General features: G+C 43.4%; 1 protein-coding gene across 6 annotated transcripts in view; it reads right to left on the bottom strand.

Moving 5' to 3' along the window:
* Positions 1-276: 276 nt before the first annotated feature.
* The window catches only part of LOC140455639 (uncharacterized), a 56,098-nt gene continuing 37,692 nt past the window's right edge, over positions 277-18,682 (bottom strand). Inside the window, exons 1-3 of one of the 6 annotated variants that reach the window (XM_072550609.1) lie at positions 16,253-16,604; positions 11,686-13,068; positions 277-3,940 (exon numbers count right to left, since the gene is read on the bottom strand). In XM_072550609.1, the coding sequence (XP_072406710.1) occupies positions 2,291-3,454 (1,164 nt within the window). In that variant the 5' untranslated portion in view covers positions 3,455-3,940; positions 11,686-13,068; positions 16,253-16,604 and the 3' untranslated portion in view covers positions 277-2,290. Of the gene's footprint in view, positions 3,941-10,920; positions 11,109-11,685; positions 13,069-16,252; positions 16,605-18,682 lie in introns of those variants that run through there. The other 5 variants (XM_072550610.1, XM_072550611.1, XM_072550612.1 and 2 more) reach the window with 5 other exon arrangements.

Below are 18,682 nucleotides of genomic sequence, written 5' to 3'. Positions count from 1 at the left end.
CCACCTATCCACTCCACCCTCCCCTTTGACCTATCACCTTCACCCCCCCCCCCCCCCAACCTTCATCTACCTATTGCCTTCCAAGCTTCCTCCCACCCGTCCCATTTATCTCTCAGCCCCCTTGGGTCAACCCTCATTTCTGATGAAGAGCTGATCGAAACGTCGACTCTCCTACTCCTCTGATGCTGCCTAACCTGCTGTGCTTTTCCTGCACCACACTTTTTGTAAGAAATGGGAAAGTGTTGTTTTATGCATAAGAAAAGGGGTCTAAGCAAGTATTAGGAAATAACTTTAATGTAGAACTATGAAAGAAAATAATTCCTTTTAACATAATATTTAAAAACAATAGTTTCAGCAAAAAACTAAGATTACTGAAACATATAAGCGAGGCATTAAAAGATACATTGTTAAGATGTATGTACAAGAATGGAATGTACCTGTGGACAATGAAAGAAGTTACAAAGGGAACATCGAGATAAGAGTTTAGCCTTATGACAGCATATACAAGAGGGAAAGATGGTGACAATGGGCGTGGGGCATAGATGGGCAGAGGCGAAATGGTAAGAAAGATTGGGTAATGTAGGGATCGGAAGAGGTGACCTCACGCAACTCAAAGGTTGCAACTGTTGTAGAAATTTGAATTTTCTTCTCTTCATTTGCTCTCTGCAAATTGAAGTCCTTTCTTGCAAGATCGTAGAATAAATTGTCTTGTTTCCAGTTTTGGTGGTCTCGTCTAAATTTTATTGAATTTTGTTTCTAACAGATTCGACTCTGATCTCCAGCATCTGCAGTCCTCACATTCTCCATGTTATTAAATCAATCAAGACTCTTTGCCTCAATTGATCTCTTTTAATAAAAGCTGGCAAATCCTTTCGTTCAGAAATAATTTGACCAAGAGAGATGGAGAGCTTGGTGAAAATTGCCCCATTCACCTTGTGCTTCCCTCTCCTATGTCTGTCGGTCCCACTACTGCACAACAGCACTTCCTTGGATGCTGTGGGTTTTCCTCTTCCAATCTGTCAGACACATCCCACACTGATGTTGTAAGTTTGAAATCCTCTGAGAATGCTATTTTCACACTAGAATTTTCTGTCAAATGTTTACCAGGAGAACTGAAATGTGAGACTTCATTTAGATGGTACAATGACAAGTTTAAATCTCCATGTAATCTGCTTCTCAAAGTCATCACCATTTCACTGTTCAGTTTCCTAAGCTTCTGGAAACTCATGTTGTTAATATTCGGAGCAATTTAAATTTTAAACATATGTAAAATGGCTACTGCTCTTAAATCTTTATTACATATGACATCAGAAATCACATAAATATGGTTAGGTGCAGTGTAAAAAGTAATTTATCAAAATATTCCCCTTCCCATAACAAAAGGAAAAAGATTCCTGAAATGTCATTTGCAAGTTATTTTGCAACATTGTCCAGACAAATCTTATATTTCATAGTCGTGTTTTTGCACTTCAATTGCACTTTTAACCTTGAAGGTGTTCAAGTGTATAGTCCCAAGCAATATCTCTGCAAATTAAGTAACATCATTTGCAAATGTTTTGGAGCAGACAAAAGTAGTTTACGAAACATACAATGAAATAGCTTGAGGTCAGATTTGACTATCAGTCATTCTCACGCAAACAGGTCCTAGCTGAAATGCTTGCAAGTAAAGACAATGAATGGTCTCTCTTAATCTTGTAGTGTTGTTCAGTTTGTATTAACACTCTGTATATAAACACAACGGGTTGTCCTCTCTGTGTGGGGTTACTCCAAGTCCTGTTTCACTGACATCACTCTGCAGGTTGACTTCATTGTTACATCATAATCCCTCAGCACTGGTGATGTAGTCACTAGTTGTTTGATGGGAGTGAAAGCTGCTTCTTGTTCTTTGTCCCAGTCCCACTGATCTATCACTTTCAACCTGCCTTCACCTACCTATTGCATTCCACCCCCCCACCCCCCCTCCAGCCCCACCAGTCCCATGCAGCTCTCAGCCCCTTGGGCTGCTGAGTGAGATTGTGTACAGTTCACACACTGATGAATCGTTAGCCAACAGTATGGGCTGGTCATTCCTCTGTGGGTTCACTGATGTTCCAGAAGGTCCAAGAATTATGTGAAAGCTTCATTACAAAACTCGCACCAATGGAGATTTCTCTCCTCTATGTGTATTGATGGTGCAGGGAATACAGCCTTGTTACAAATACCTGAAGAGTTTCCTCCATGTGAACCGAGTGGTATTCCAGATAGCCAAAGATATCAAGAAATGCTCATCACAAACCTCAGTGTTAAAGGGTCACTCTGCTGTGTGGATCCTCTGATGAAGCAGGAGTCTCGATGACCTTGAGAATGATTTGTTACACATATTACACCTGAATGGTCTCTCCCCTGTGTGAATGTGTTGGTGTGTGCGGAGGGTTGATGATCTCGAGAATGATTTGTTGCACACCTCACACGTGAATGGTTTCTCCCCTGTGTGGATACGTTGATGTATGTGGAGGATTGACAACTGAGAGAATGATTTGGCACAAACTTCACATCTGAATGGTTTCTCCCCTGTGTGAATCCTCTGATGCCGCAAGAGGTTTGATGACTCAGAGAATGATTTGTCACATACCTCACATGTGAATGGTTTCTTCTCTGTGTGAGTCCTCTGATGGAGTAGAAGGTTTGATGATCTCAAGAATGATTTGTTGCACACACTGCATGTGAATGCTTTGCCCCCCTTATGAATGCGTTGGTGCTTGCGGAGTGTGGATAACTGTGAGAATGATTTGTCACACAACTCACAGGTGAACGGTTTCTCCCCTGTGTGAACCCTTTGGTGTACCCGGAGTGCTGATGATGACGAAAATGACTGGTCGCACATCTCACATCTGAATGGTTTCTCACCCGTGTGAATCCTCTGATGGAGCAGGAGTTTTGATGAGTTGGAGAATGACTTGTTGCACATTGTACACGTGAATGGCTTCTCCCCTGTGTGAATACGTTGATGTATGTGGAAGTGTGATGACTGTGAGAATGATTTGTCACACACCTCACATGTGAATGGTTTCTCCCCAGTGTGAATACGTTGGTGTATGCGAAGGCTCGATGACTGTGAGAATGATTTGCCACACAACTCACACATAAATGGTTTCTCTCCTGTATGAATATGTTGATGTATGAGGAGATGTGATGATTGCAAGAATGATTTGTCACACAGCTTGCACAAGAATGTTTTGTCCCCTGTGTGAATGCGTTGGTGCACATGGAGGCTTGATGACTGTGAGAATGATTTCTCACACACCTCGCACATAAATGGTTTCTCCCCTGTGTGGCTACGTTGGTGCACAAGGAAGTGTGACGACTGAGAGAATGACTTGTCACAGACCTCACATCTGAATGGCTTCTCCATCGTGTAAATGCATTGATTTGCACGGAGGTATTGATGTCTATGAGAATGTTTTGTCAAAAACATCACAGGCAAATGGCTTCTCCACAGAGTGAATGCATCAGTGAATCATTAACTTTGGACATCTCACATTGGATTCCTTTCTCTGATGTGTCACAAGGTTTCACAAGTTGTGAGTACTCCTCTTGAACTGCCTCTCCCCTATAGGAATGAGTCAGTGATTCGTGAAGCTCAGTGAAGGATTGAAGCTATCACCACGCTTCTTCCCAATCTCACCCTGACCCATCACCCACGGTCAAACCTTCAGAAAGGTTGGTTCTGATGGAAGGCGGCACATCACTGACCAGTTTCAGATCTGATGATATGTCAAAGCTCCCCTGACCTGACCAAATTCCAGATGACGGTTTCACTGCCCAACCTTCTCTGTGTTGAGCAATGCTGTGAAGGAATAGGATGTCTTCCCACCGTTGTGCAGTTGTTCCTTGGGTGATGGTCAGGATCTATCTGTGTCTGTCCTCTCTGTATTCTCTGGTGTAGTACGGCACAATCCTTCTGTAAAACAGGAAAAGAAAACATGATTTTGTCGAATACTTTCTCCTCCTTTACTGACAGATCTGACTCCTCAATTTTCTTCTTCTTTTCAGAAACACAGAAATTGGTAGCAGGAGTAGGCCATTTGGCTCATTGAGTTTGTTCACCAATTATCATTTCTAACGCTCTGTATCAACAGCATGTATTTGCTTTCCACCAATATCCTTGACACCTTTTCCTTCTAGAAATCTAAATATTTCTTTCTTAAATATATTCAGTGATTTATACATCTCTAGATTTAGATGCATCTAGTGAGACCAATATTTGATGCTTATCCCTGATTGCCTTTGAGAAGTTTGTGGTAAGCTGTATTTTGAATATCTATTGTTAGGTAGCTTCTCGAGCTTTGCTGGACCTTCACCATCCAGGCCAAAGGAACAGTATTCAATCACCCTGCTGATTTGTACCTTGTACTTGGTGAACAGGGACTGGGGAGTCAGGAGGTAAGTTATTTACCTCAAAATTCCCAGACCCTGACCTGCTCTTCAAGCCACACTATTTGTATGACTGGTCCAATTCAGTTTGCGGTCAATGGTAACCCCTGACATGTGACAGTCAGGACTCAGCAATTGAAAAGCCATTGAAAATCTCTCAATACTGAGGAGATGGTGCACTGTTCTCCAGAAGCACTTATCTGGTATCAAATGTTACTTATCATTTATCAGCCCAAGTCTGAATGATATCCAGACATGATTGCTTTAGCATTTGAGAAGTCACAAACGACACAGAATATTGAGTAATCATCATAAAACATCCCCAATTCAGACCTTATAATATTGGTAAAGTCACTAAAGCAGCTGAAGTTGTTGGGCAAAGGACATTTCCTGAGGAACTACTACAGAGATGTCTTGGAACTGAGATCATTGCTCTTCCAACAACTAACTTCCAACATGCTGGGTGTAACACCAATCAGCCAAGGGCTTTCCCCTCAATTCTCAAGGATTCCTGCAGAAATTGCTGGAGAACTACAGTGGGTCTGGCAGCATCTGTGGAGAGAAAGTAGTCAGCATTTTGAATCCAGTGATCCTTCTTCAGAACTGTTTTGAAGATTCGCTAGACTCAAAACATCAACTATGATTTCTCCAGAGATGCTGCTAGACTTGCTAAATTTCTCACCAGTTTCCGTTTTTGCTTCCAGCATCCACAGTTCTTTGTTTTACTTTATCCCAATGACTCTATTTTTGCTCAGAAATCTTAATAAAAGACCTGGTCAAATGCTGTCTTGATGTCAAAGGCAGCCACTCTCCCATCTCACCTCTGGAATTCAGCTCTTCTGTCTAGGTTTGGACCAAGGATGTAATGAGTTTAGGAGATGGCAGAGTCCAAGTTGAGCATTAGTGAACAAATTATTGACTGTACTATAGATGACCCTTTCACCGATGATTGAGAGTAGATTAGATTACTTACAGTGTGGAAACAGGCCCTTTGGGCCAACAAGTCCACACCGACCCGCCGAAGCATATACCACCCAGACCCATACTCCTACATTTACCCCTTCACCTAACACTACGGGCAATTTAGCATGGCCAATTCACCTAACCTGCATATTTTTGGATTGTGGGAGGAAACCGGAGCACCCGTAGGAAACCCACGCAGACACAGGGAGAACGTGCAAACTCCACACAGAGAGTCGCCTGAGGTGGGAATTGAACCCGGGTCTCTGGCGCTGTGAGGCAGCAGTGCTAACCACTGTGCCACCGTGCCACCCATGGTAGATCGATGCGGAAATATTTGGCCAGGTTGGAATTGTGCTGTTTTTCATACACAGGCAATTTATATAGCTAGGCAATTTTCTACACTGCAGGATCGATGTCAATGTAATAACTGTTTTGGAACAGTTTAGCTAGCGGCACAGCTAGTTCTGGAGCGTAAGTTAGAACGTTGTCAGGGCTGATTTCTTTTCCAGTCTCCAGTACCTTCTGCTGTTTCTTGCTATCATGTGAGTGAATTGACTTGACTGAAGACTGGCATCTTGATTCTGGGACTTCTGTAGGTGTCTGAGATGGAAGAGCACTTTAAACTGTAGGCGGATGGAGATGTTTCAGCCTAGTCCTTTGAACACATTTACTGGGCTCTCCATCATAAAGTGTAGAGATATTTGTAGAGTCTCCTTCAATGTTAGATCTTGTCTGTTGGTTGAAAATCAATTTGCCCTATCTTCTGCACGCTGCTTATGCTTTATGGCATGCAAGTATACTTGTGTTGTAGTTTCGTCAGGTTGAAACCTCACTTTTAGATATGCCTCGAGCTGCACCTGCAAATGTGATGTTAAAATCGGGTGGAGAATATGCTGGGCCAGGAGATTACAAAATATGGTTTAATTGAATTCTGCTGTTGCTGCTGATGTACACAGTATCATAAAGTACGGAAACAGACCCTTCAGTCCAACTCATCCATGCCGACCAGATCTCCAAAATTATTCAGTCCCATTTGCCAGCACTTGGCCCATATCCCTATAAACCCTTCCTATTTATGTACCCTTCCAGATGCTTTTTAAATAAGGCCATTAAGACATACGAGCAGAAATTAGGCCAGTCAGCCCATTGAGTCTGCTCTGCCAATCAGTCATGACTGGTAAGTTTCTCAACCGCATTCTTCCAATTTCTCTTCATAACATTTAACCCCCCCTGATAGTCAAGAACCTATCTATGGCAGTACCTGGCCTCCACAGCCTTCTTATGGCAATGAATTCCAGTGATTCACCACTCTCTGGCTGAAGACATTTCTCTTTACCTCTGTTCTAAAAGATCTTCCCTTTACTCCAAGATTCTGCCCTAGGGTCCGAGTCTCTGACCAATGGAAACATCTTCCCAACATATACTTTGTCCAGGTCATTAAGTATTTTGTAAGTTTCAACTGGATCCCCCCCCCCAACCCGTTCATCTTTCTAAACTCCATTGAGTGTAGACCCAGAGTCCTTAAATGTTCCTTGTCTGCTAAACTATTCATTCCTGGGACCACGCTCATGAGCATCCTCTGAACACGTTCCAATGCCAGTACATCCTTCCTGAGATATGGGGCCCAAAACTGAACACAATACTCCAAATGTGGTCTCACCAGAGCCTTACAGAGCCTCAGAAGTACATTCCTACTTTTATATTCAAGTCCTCTCAAAACAAATGCCATCACTGTGTTTGCTTTCCTAACTAATGACTCAACCTGCAAGTTTACGTTGACAGAATCCTGGACAAGAACTCCCAAGTCTCTTTGCACCTCAGACTTCTGAATTTTCTCCCTGTTTAGAAAATAGTCTATACCTCTATTCTTCCTACCAAAGTGCATGATCTCACATTTTCCCATATTGTACTCCATCTGCCACTTCTTTGCCCACTCTCCTAACCTGTCCAAATCCTTCTGCAGCCTCCCTGCCTCCTCATGCTACCTGTCCCTCTACCTGTCTTTGTATCATCTGCAAACCTTGCCAGAATGCCCTCAGTCCCTTCATCTCGATCTTTAATGTATAAAGTGAAAAGTTGTGGTCCCAATACTGAGCCTTGCGGACACACTTGTTACCAGCTGCCATCCTGAGAAGGACCTTTCATCCCTAGTCCCTGCTTTTTTCCAAACAGCCAAGCTAGCACCTTGCCTCTAACATCATGGGCCCTTACGTTATTCAGTAGCGGTACCTTGTCAAAGACCTTCTTGAAGTCCATGCAGATAACATCCATTGGCTCTCTGTGGTCTAATTTGCTTATTACTTCCTCAAAGAGTTCTAGCAGATTTGCCAGATAAGACCCACCCTTAATGAACCATGCTGACTTTGCCCTATTTTACCAGACACTTCCAAGTATTTAGACATCTCATTCTTTGTAATAGATTGTGGGCGGCACGGTGACACAGTGGTTAGCAGTACTGCCTCACAGCACAAGAGACCCGGGTTCAATTCCCACCTCAGGCGACTGACTGTGTGGAGTTTGCACATTCTCCCCGTGTCTGCGTGGGTTTCCTCCAGGTGCTCTGGTTTCCTCCCACAGTCCAAAAATGTGCAGGTTAGGTGAATTGGTCATGCTAAATTGCCTGTAGTGTTAGGGGTGGGGGTAAATGTAGGGGAATGGGTCTGGGTGGGTTGCACTTCGGCGGGTCAGTGTGGACTTGTTGGGCCAAAGGGCCTGTTTCCACACTGTAAGTAATCTAATCTAATCTAGATTAGATTACTTACAGTGTGGAAACAGGCCCTTTGGCCCAACAAGTCCATACCGACCCACTGAAGCGTAACCCACCCATTCCCGTACATTTACCCCTTTACCTAACACTACGGGCAATTTAACATGGCCAATTCACCTGACGTGCACATCTTTGGACTGTGGGAGGAAACCAGAGCACCCGGAGGAAACCCACACACTAATCAGATTCAGGACCTTACCCACAACTGAAGTTAGGCTAATCAGTTTGTAATTTTCCCTCTTTTGCTGCTCTCCTTTTTTAATCAGGGGTGTCACGTTAGCGAATTTCCAGTCTTCTGGGACCCTCTCTGATTCTAGCAATTCCAGAAAGATCACCACTAACACCTCCGCTATCTCTTCAGCTATCTCCCTTCGAACTCTGGGGTATAGTCCATCTGGTCCTGGTGATTTATCCACCTTCAGGCCATTCAGATGTTCTAGCACCTTCTCCTTGGTGGTGACCACCATACTAAGCTATGCCCTGTCACTCTCTTGAATTTTTGGGACATTACTCATGTCTTTCACTGTGAAGACTGATGTAAAGTAATAATTCAGTTCCTTAGCCATTTCCTTGTTCCCCATTACTATCTCTCCAGCGTCATTTTCCAGTGGTCCAATGTCTACTTTTGCCTCTGTTTTGCTCTTTACATATCTAAAAAAATTCTAACAGTCTTCCTTTATATTACTGGCTAGCTTACCCTCATGTTTAATCTTCTCCATCCTTATTTCTTTTTTGTTGCCCCTCTGTTGGTCTTTGTAAGCTTCCTAATCTTCTGGTTTCCCACTGCCCTTTGCCACATTAAATGCTTCCTCTTTTGCTTTTACGCTATCCCTGACTTCCCTAGTTAGCCATAGTTTCCTCATCCTCCCTGAACCATGCTTTTTTTTCCTCGGGATGAATTTCTGCTGTGTCTCCTGCATTTCCCAGAATCTCCTGCCTTTGCTGTTCCATTGCCTTTACTGCTAGGTTACTCTCCCAGTCAATCCTACCCAGCTCCTCCCTCAGTCTCTATAGATGCCTTTATTCAGCTGTAATACTTCTGATTCTATCTCCTCCCTCTCAAATTGCAGAATAAATTCAGTCAGGTTATGATCACTGCTTCTTCAGGTTTCCTTCACCTTAAACTCCCTTATCAAGTCTGCCTCATTGCATAACACTAAATCCAGTATTGCTTGTTCGCTAGTGGGCTCCACGACAAGCTACTCCAAAAAGCCATCTTGTAGACATTCCACAAATTCCTTTACTTGCAATCCACTACCAACCTGATTTTCCCAGTCCTCCTGCACATTGAAATGCCCCATGATCACTGTAACTTTGCTGTTCCTGCACATCTTTTCTATGTCCTGGTCTATCATTCGATGTTGGGTTTCAATCCATGTCATGAAACCATTCTTCTGGGCCTCTGGATTATGAGTCCAGTGACCATCTCACCACCATCTCCTCAGTTCCAAAGTGAGTGAGTCTGCTATTCCATGGTGTAAAGGAGGTCAGATACAAGTCATAGAGGTTTACAGTGTGGAAACAAGCCCTTTGGCCCAACTTGCCCATGCTGTCCAGTTTTCACAATTAATCTAGTCCCATTTGCCTGCACTGGTCCAAATCCCTCCATACCTATCCCATCCATGTACTTGTCTAAGTATTTCTTAAATATCAAAATTGTACTCGACCCCACTACTCACCACGTTCCATGCGAAAAAGCTGCCCCTCTGGACTTTTTTCTATCTCTCCTCTCTCACCTTGCCCTCTAGTATGAGACTTCCCTACCATTGGAGAAAGCTGTTGGCTAATGAACTTATCTGTGCCTCTCATGATTTTATCAACATCTCTAAGTTGACCCCTAGTCTCTTATACTCCAGGGAAAAAAGACCCAGCTGATCCAGCCTCTCCTGATAACTGAAACCTTTCAGCCCAGGTAGACTCCCAGCAAATCTTTTCAAGTCATTTCTTTTTCCTCACTCAACTGTTACACACACAGTATGTTTAGCAAAGGCACTGGATAGTGACCAGAAGCAGTCATTGAGGTTACTTTCTTCCCTTTGCCCAGCATCTTCCACACACACACACCATTTTCTCAAGCATTGAGAAGGTGGGTGGAGTGTAAAATAAGCTCTCAGTTGATGGTTGCTCAAGACATGCTGTCGTGGTTAAGTTTTACCTGAAAGTATTTGTTGAATGCAAAAATGCACTCAGCAGAAATAGTATTTCAATGGATATGTTAAAATGTTTTGCCTTGTTTCCAGAAGAGAAATTAAAGAAAACACACTGAGCAAGCAGTGCTAGAAGCTGAGGAAAATATTGCTTCAGTGTAGCTGATAGAAGGGTTCTGGTTTATCCTAGGAAATCAGATACAATGCACTCATTCAGAGTGCACCTTCCAAATTCAGCCATCAGCCACAGCACTGGGCAAAAAGATCAAATCAAAGTCCAGGCTTTTGCGAAAGGCCAAAGTTTCAGGGGAAAATAAATCTCGAAAGGAGACATTAAATGGCACTGCTATCAATGTGTCTCCAAGTATAGGAGATGAATTCAGTAATCAACAAAACTCATCCTGTAAATCAAAGGGACATGCTTCCAATAAACACACTCAATATCCAACACACAGCTCCAGTCAAACAGTTCAGCACAAAGCACCGAGTAAACAGCTCTCTCAGCTGGATCTTCTCACACAGCATAAGGGACATTTCCACCCCTGATTACCCACAGGATAGTCAGACTGCCTGAAGATTGGTGTGGATATTATGGGATACAATTTGTATAAAAGCTGCTCCTTCACTCACCATCTCCTCACTTGGTTTTCAGTCCCTATAGGAAGTGAACCAGCTCTGGAAGAGGAAGAGGAGACAATGGGCAGAGTGGGTGGACTCTCTGATTGACGTCTCTCACAGTCAATCCAAATATTTCTGGAGCAACATGAGTTTCCTGAAACTTGGGAAACTGACCGGGGAAATGGAGGTGATTTTGAGCAGCAGATCAGGCGGGGTTTAAATTTATCCCATCTGAATAAAACCTCATTTATTGCAGCTATGTCTCAGTTGGCCTGGTCAACGTTTGATAGAAATTTCTAGTGTGGGAATAGTATTCTTCATCGTGAGATGCTTTCAGACTGTGAATATCAGTGTGGGATATGTGTGTTAGCAGATCAGAAACTTCAATAAGTACATCGCTGCCTCTAAAATGTTTTGGACACCCTGAGTCCCCGACGCACACCTGGTCGTCCTCCGCTTCTGTTTAAACATACCACACACAGAAAACAGGTGTCTACACAGGAAGAAACTGTCATAGAAGTTTTATTGCAAACCTCATACACAATGGATGGGCCTATCCCCTGGTACTGCAGACGGCTGTTTAAATCTATCTGGGCTTTGTCTCACACCTCACAGTTGACTAGTTTCTCCCCTTGGGGAATGTGTTGGTGTGCGCAGAGGTTTGTTAAATGCAAGAAAAATTTGTCACATTTCTCACATCTCGTCCTTCATGGTGGGAATCATCTGCTATATCAGGAGGTTCAATGTTCTCCAAAACGTTTTATGAAAATATCACACCTGAAGACTTTATCTCCAGTGTGGACCAACACTCCAGTGAAGGGCTTCCAGGCTCAATAATCATGTGAAGGCTTTGTCATATACCTCTCATTCAAAGGACTTCTCCCTTCATGAATTCTTTGGTGTCTCACAAAAGCATAGGAGTCAGTAAAAGCCTAATTAGAAATCTCACGTCTGAATGGTTTCTCCCCTGTATGTATTCGCTGGTGTCTCCTAAGGTTTGACAGCTGTGAAAATGATTTCTTGCACACGACACACATAAATGGTTTGGCCCCTGTATGAACACGTCGATGCACACAAAGGGTCGATGAGTCCGAAAATGATTTGTCACACACTTCGCATGTGACTGGTTTCTCCCCTGTGTGAGTGCGGAGGTGCATTGATTGTGAGAATGATTTGTCACAAACTTCACATGTGAATGGTTTCCTGAATGCGTAGGTGTGAATGCATAGGTGCAAGCAGAGGTGTGATGACTGAGAATGATTTTTCACATGACTTGCACTTGAATGGTTTCTCTCCAATGTGAATGCGCTGGTGATTCATAAGAGTCAACGAGTGTGTGAAGGCTTGGTCACATATGTCACACCTGAAAGGTTTCTCCCCTGTGTGGATCCTCTGATGTATCTGCAGATCAGAAGAGTGAAAGAAAGATTTATCACAAACCTGACAGCTGAAGGGTTTCTCCCCTGTGTGAGTGCGTTGATGAGTCAGGAGGGTCATAGATGTTGCAAAAGCTTTACCACAAACTTCACATTTAAATGGTTTCTCCCCTGTACGAACATATCGGTGATTGCGAAGGTGTGATGACCGAGAGAATGATTTATTGCACACTCCACAAGTGAATGGCTTCTCCCCACTATGGATATTTAGTTGTTTTGTGAGCATAGATGACTGCATGAAACCCTGGTCACACATCTCACACTTGAATGGTTTTTTTCACCAGGTGGCTGTTTAGTGATGCAGCTTTTGTGCTAGATCTTGTAAGCCTGTGGAATCCTCCTTACACACCTCACACATGAACAGTTTCCACCTTGTCGGAATGAGTCAGTGGTTCAAGAGGCTCAGAGAATGATTGGGGCCACTTCCTCCTCTTCCTGGCCTCACTCTGATCGATCACCCACAGCTGAAGAATCAGAAAGGTTGGTTCTGATTGAAATCTCCACATCACTGACCAGTTTCAGATCTGATGATGTGTCAGAGCTCCTCTGATCTGACCGATTTCCAGATGATAGTTTCACTGCCCAACCTTCTCTGTGTTGAGCAATGCTGTGAAGGAATTGGATGTCTTTCCACAGCTGAGCAGTTGTTCCTTGGATGATGGTCAGGATCTGTTTGCGGTGTCTATCTTCTTTGTATTCTCTGATATAGTACAGTGCAATCCTTCTGTAAAACAGGAAGAGGAAACATGATTTTCTCCAAATCCCTCTCCTCCTTTACTGAAGGGTCCAACTCCTTGATATTTGTTTGTTTCTAATTTCAGAGGATCTGACTACCTAGCATTTATTGCCCATCCTTAACTACCCATGAGAAGCCTTCTTGAACTGCTTCAGTTCATCTGGTGTAGATTGATTCCCAGCAATTGGGCGGCACGGTGGCACAGTGGTTAGCATTGCTGCCTCACAGTGCCAGAGACCTAGGTACAATTCCTGCCTCAGGCGACTCTCTGTGTGGAGTTTGCATATTCTCCCCGTGTCTGCGTGGGTTTCCTCCGGGTGCTCAGTTTTCCTCTCACAATCCAAAACTGTGCAGGTTAGGTGAATTGGCCATGTTAAATTGCCCGTAGTGTTAGGTGAAGGGGTAAATGTAGGGGAATGGGTCTGGGTGGGTTGCACTTCGGCAGGTCGGTGTGGACTTGTTGGGCTGAAGGGCCTGTTTCCACACTGTAAGTATTCTAATCTAATCTAAACAGTGACAGAACAGTGAAGTAGTCTCAAGTCAGGTTAGTGCATAGTTTGGAAGGAAATTTGCAGAGATGATGTTCCCATGTATCTGATGCTCTTGTCCTTTCAATGATAAAAATTGCAGGTTTAGAAGGTGCTGTCGAAGGGTTGTGAATTGTTGCTATGTTATGGTGGGGTGGTTATGTGGAATGGGGGCTGGGAGGCTTTCAAAGAGGAGGACAGTGAAATTCAGGGGAGAGGGCATGGAGAGCAAGAGTCAGGTCATGTGTGAGGGGGAGTAGAGTCGGTCCTGGGGTGTTTGTGATATAGATTCTGGATTAGTGGTGCTGGAAGAGCACAGTAGTTCAGACAGCGTCCGAGGAGCAGTAAAATCGACGTTTCGGTAAACGTCGATTTTACTGCTCCTCGGATGCTGCCTGAACTGCTGTGCTCTTCCAGCACCACTAATCCAGAATCTGGTTTCCAGCATCTGCAGTCATTGTTTTTACCTAGTTGATTTTAACCCTACTGCAAATCCTCTTGCAAGGATGCCTGCCTTGAAGAAATTTTCCTCCTCTCTCTACAAAGATCTCAGGGAGTCCCTCTCCCACTGCAACTCCCAGGTCATTTCCTCCACCCTGAAGCTCTTCAACCATGTCCTGAAAAAACTCACTACCACAGTCACATTTGCTTCCTCAGTGCCTGCCTCCGTAACCAACTATTCCGACATGGACGCCGGTCCACCTTTAAACCAGCAGAACAAACAGTACAGAGCTTTATTCCCGATGAAGGGCTTTTGCACGAAACGTTGATTTTACTGCTCCTCGGATGCTGCCTGAACTGCTGTGCTCTTCCAGCATCACTAATCCAGAATCTGGTTTCCAGCATCTGCAGTCATTGTTTTTACCTGTTTGTGATATAGAGCCAAGGTATGGGTAGGGAGTGAGATGGTATGGGTAGGATCATAGTAGGATCATAGATCTCTCCTCCTCCCTTGCCTGGTGACCAGGATTTGAGACATGGCCACTCCGTAGCTTTGCTTCTTAACCAGACAGCAAGTTTGTTGTGCTGGCCAGAAGTTTTGAAATGTCATTTTTAATAATTATTCATGTAAATGATCAGTTTAATGGATTGGAATTGTTTTTTCCACAGCCTCCAACCACTTCCCACCCCCTGAAATACAGGTTCACATTCATGGCAAACCTTCAAACCTTGCCTTTCTCAAGTTTGCATACTCCTCCAAACTAAGTGAAAAATTGTAATAAGGCCCACCTAGCGAGGAGGTTGGCCAAGCTGATATTTTAATATTTATTCATGGCATGTGGGCGCCTCAGGCTAGGCTAGCATTTATTGCACATCCCTAATTGCCCTGAGGGCAGTTAAAAGCCAACCACATTGCTCTGGGTCTGGAGTTACATGTAAACCAGACCAGGTGAGGATGACAGATTCCCGTCCCAAAAACCAAATGAATTTTTGCAAAAATCAACAGTGGTTTTATGGTGGTAATTCCAGATTCTTTTATTGGATTCAAATTACACCATCTGCCATGGTAGGATTCAAACAAAGGTCTCCAGAACATTAGCTGAATTTATGGATTAATAGTCTAGCGATAATACCACTAGGCCACTGCCTCGGCTTATAATTGAGAGTGGTACACACTGCTGCAAGTGTGCCTCACTGGTGGAGTGAATGTTGAAGGTGGTCGATGGGGTGCCAATCAAGTGGGCATCTTTGACCTGGACAGTGCCAAGTTTCCCAAGTGTTTTCAGAGTTGCAGTCATTCAGTAAGGCAGAAAGTATTCCATCACATTCCTGACTTTTACCTTATAGATGGTGGACAAGCTTTGGGGATTCCTAGCTGCTGACCTGTTCTTGTTGCCACTGTACTTAAATGGCAAGACCAGTTAAGGTGATGGCTGAGTGTGTTTGGAGGGTGACTCGATGTGTATGATTGGGGGGGGCAGAGGGCAGATGGGGAGTTATGGGAGACACAGTGCTGATCACCAGGACCCAGGAAAAGGTTGCCTCCATTCTGCAAATCATTTATCAATCAATGATCCACAGGATACTAACCAGCTCCCAACAGACACAGAACTCAACAATAGGAAATCAGTAAAGGTGAGGCCTCATATGGAATACTGTGTCCAGTGCTGGTCACTCAGTTATAGGAAAGATATTATTAAGCTGGAGGGTTCAGAAGAGATTTACCAGGATGTTACTGGATATGAAAGGTTACAGAAAGGCTGGATAGGCTGGGGTTCTTCACTGGAGCATAGGAGATTGAGAGGCAACCTGACAGAAGTTCATAAAAATAATGAGAGGTAGACACACAGTTAATGGTAGTTGTCTTTTCCCTAAGATGGGCGATTTCAAGCTGAGGGGGCACATTTTTAAGGTGAGAGGAGACAGATTTAAAACGATGAGGTGTAAATTTTCAGAGAAAGTGTGGTTCATATGTGGAATGAACTTCCTGAAAAAGTGGTAAATGTGGGTAAAATTACAATGTTTAAAAGACATTTGGGTAGGTACGTGAATTGGAAAGATTTGGAGGGAGATGGGCCAGCAGCAGGCAGGTGGGACTAGTTTAGGTTGGAATTATGTTCGGCATGGACTGGTTGGACCGAAGGGTCTGTTTCCATGCTGTATAACTTTCATGACGCTGCACTTCTCAAATAACGACACCTCACCTTCTCATATTCAGAAATGATCCATCAACAAAACTCAGCCTGGAAATCAGAGGGAAATGCTTCCAATAAACACACTCAATATCCAACACACAGCTCCAGTCAAACAGTTCAGCACAAAGCACCGAGTAAACAGCTCTCTCAGCTGGATCTTCTCACACAGCATAAGGGACATTTCCACCCCTGATTACCCACAGGATAGTCAGACTGCCTGAAGATTGGTGTGGATATTATGGGATACAATTTGTATAAAAGCTGCTCCTTCACTCACCATCTCCTCACTTGGTTTTCAGTCCCTATAGGAAGTGAACCAGCTCTGGAAGAGGAAGAGGAGACAATGGGCAGAGTGGGTGGACTCTCTGATTGACGTCTCTCACAATCAATCCAAATATTGCTGGAGCAACATGAGTTTCCTCAGTTTCTCCTTTGAAAAGGGTAAAATTTGAGAAGGTAAGTCCTTTATAGTAACCTCAGCCAGTGCAGGAATTGAAATCATGCTGACAGCATTACTCTGCATTGCAACTGTCCGAGATTACCACAAAGGATTGGTCTCGATTTCTCCCTTGGCATGAGGTGTGGTGCCCTTCACGTTAAACTACGACCAATCATCTCCTTTTGATGAGCGAGAAACCCTACGGCTTGGCAGGACTATGGGGGCTTTACCTTTTATATGTATGACTGTTTAGAAAGTTTGGTTAACAAATTTTTATTGCACAATTTAGGGGATCCTCTTAGCTCCTCCATAAGTCTCTTCAAAAGGACTGGATATTATGGAATCATCCTTAACGGTAAACTGTAGCAAGGGAATTCCTTTATCTCAATGCATTTGTGCATTCTTAACAGTAAATTCAAATTATGGTCCCTCAAGTTCAATGGTATTCATCTAATGCTCCTTGAGATTAGGGATGATAGTCTTCAGATTTAAATTGTTTCCCCGCAACTATGCAGGATTTATTTGAATATTTGTGACACAAAATTTGGACCTTAATTTGGGTGGCACAGTGGCTAGCACTGCTGCCTCACAGCGCCAGAGATCCGGGTTCAATTCCCGCCTCAGGCGACTGACTGTGTGGAGTTTGCACGTTCTCCCCGTGTCTGCGTGGGTTTCCTCCGGGTGCTCCGGTTTCCTCCCACAGTCCAAAGATGTGCAGGTCAGGTGAATTGGCCATGCTAAATTGCCCGTAGTGTTAGGTAAGGGGTAAATGTAAGGGTATGGGTGGGTTGCACTTCTGCGGGTCGGTGTGGACTTGTTGGGCCGAAGGGCCTGTTTCCACACTGTAAGTAATCTAATATGATTGGATTTCTTTGTGTAATCTATATTATCTGAAAAATAAATTTGGATAACCTTTCTACTCCCACTTTTTGTCATGATTTTCCCCAAAGGCACTGTTTCAGGAGATCTTGTTGAAACATATATAATTGTTTAAAAAGTTGCAATTCCCAATACTGAACTCAGGTTGGGTTTTATGCATTCTATTAAGGTGCTGGTAAGTGGTCCTTCACGAGCTGGCACTGGAATTAAAAATGCAAGTTTAATTAATGGTTGGGATTTCCCTGCTTCCTGACATGAATGGCATGTCTGACAAAGTCCTTATGTAATCTTGTTGTTCAACAAAAATATTTTAGTACTTTAGCCGGAATTTTCCTTATAGCTAAGTGAATTGGCATTGAAATTTTGTGAGCCATTCATACTCATTTGGGACCACCACCTGATTGACCAAATCCCATTCCTTATTGGCTGATATCCGGAGTGCTCTCCATTTTCTCATTAACATTTTATCTTATAAATACTAATACTCAGTTATTGGTTTTGGTTCAGTTTCTGAGTAGGCTGCCTGATATGCTTTGATCAAGATCTGTCTTATGCATTTCTTCAAAGAAGATGAGTTAATCCTATTAGTCTCACTCTTTTTACTTCATCCTTTTTATCTAAACTTTCGAAACCTTGTTGGATAACTGAGTTCCCAAGTCACTTCCTATTCTGGACACCTCTTCCAGTCTAATTCTAATTCAGTGTGCTCAAGATTTAGTCAGATCACAGTCAGGAAACTATCCCAACTTCTGCAGTGAGGCCAATAGTTTGGAATCAGCCAGGTTGTTCTCCAGGATAATATCAATTTCGGGATCAATTACCACAAAGAACTGGTCTCAATTTCTCCCCTGGCCTGAGTTGTGGTGACCTTCAGGTTAAACCACGACCAATCATCTCCTTCTGATGAGAGAGCAACCCTACGGCTTGACAGGACTATGGGGGTTTTACCTTTTATATATATGACAGTTTGGAAAGTTTGATTAACAAATTTTTATTGCACAATTTAGGGGATCCTTTTAGCTCGGGATTTGTTGCACGACTCCAACTACAATGTATTTATCACTATTCACTCTTTAGTATAAGTCTATATAATTGGATCAGTTTGTAACCTCCACATATAT

Source organism: Chiloscyllium punctatum, chromosome 30 (assembly GCF_047496795.1).
Source record: "Chiloscyllium punctatum isolate Juve2018m chromosome 30, sChiPun1.3, whole genome shotgun sequence".
NCBI classification, from domain to species: domain Eukaryota; kingdom Metazoa; phylum Chordata; class Chondrichthyes; order Orectolobiformes; family Hemiscylliidae; genus Chiloscyllium; species Chiloscyllium punctatum.
This window is presented reverse-complemented; position numbering and strand designations above follow the sequence as displayed.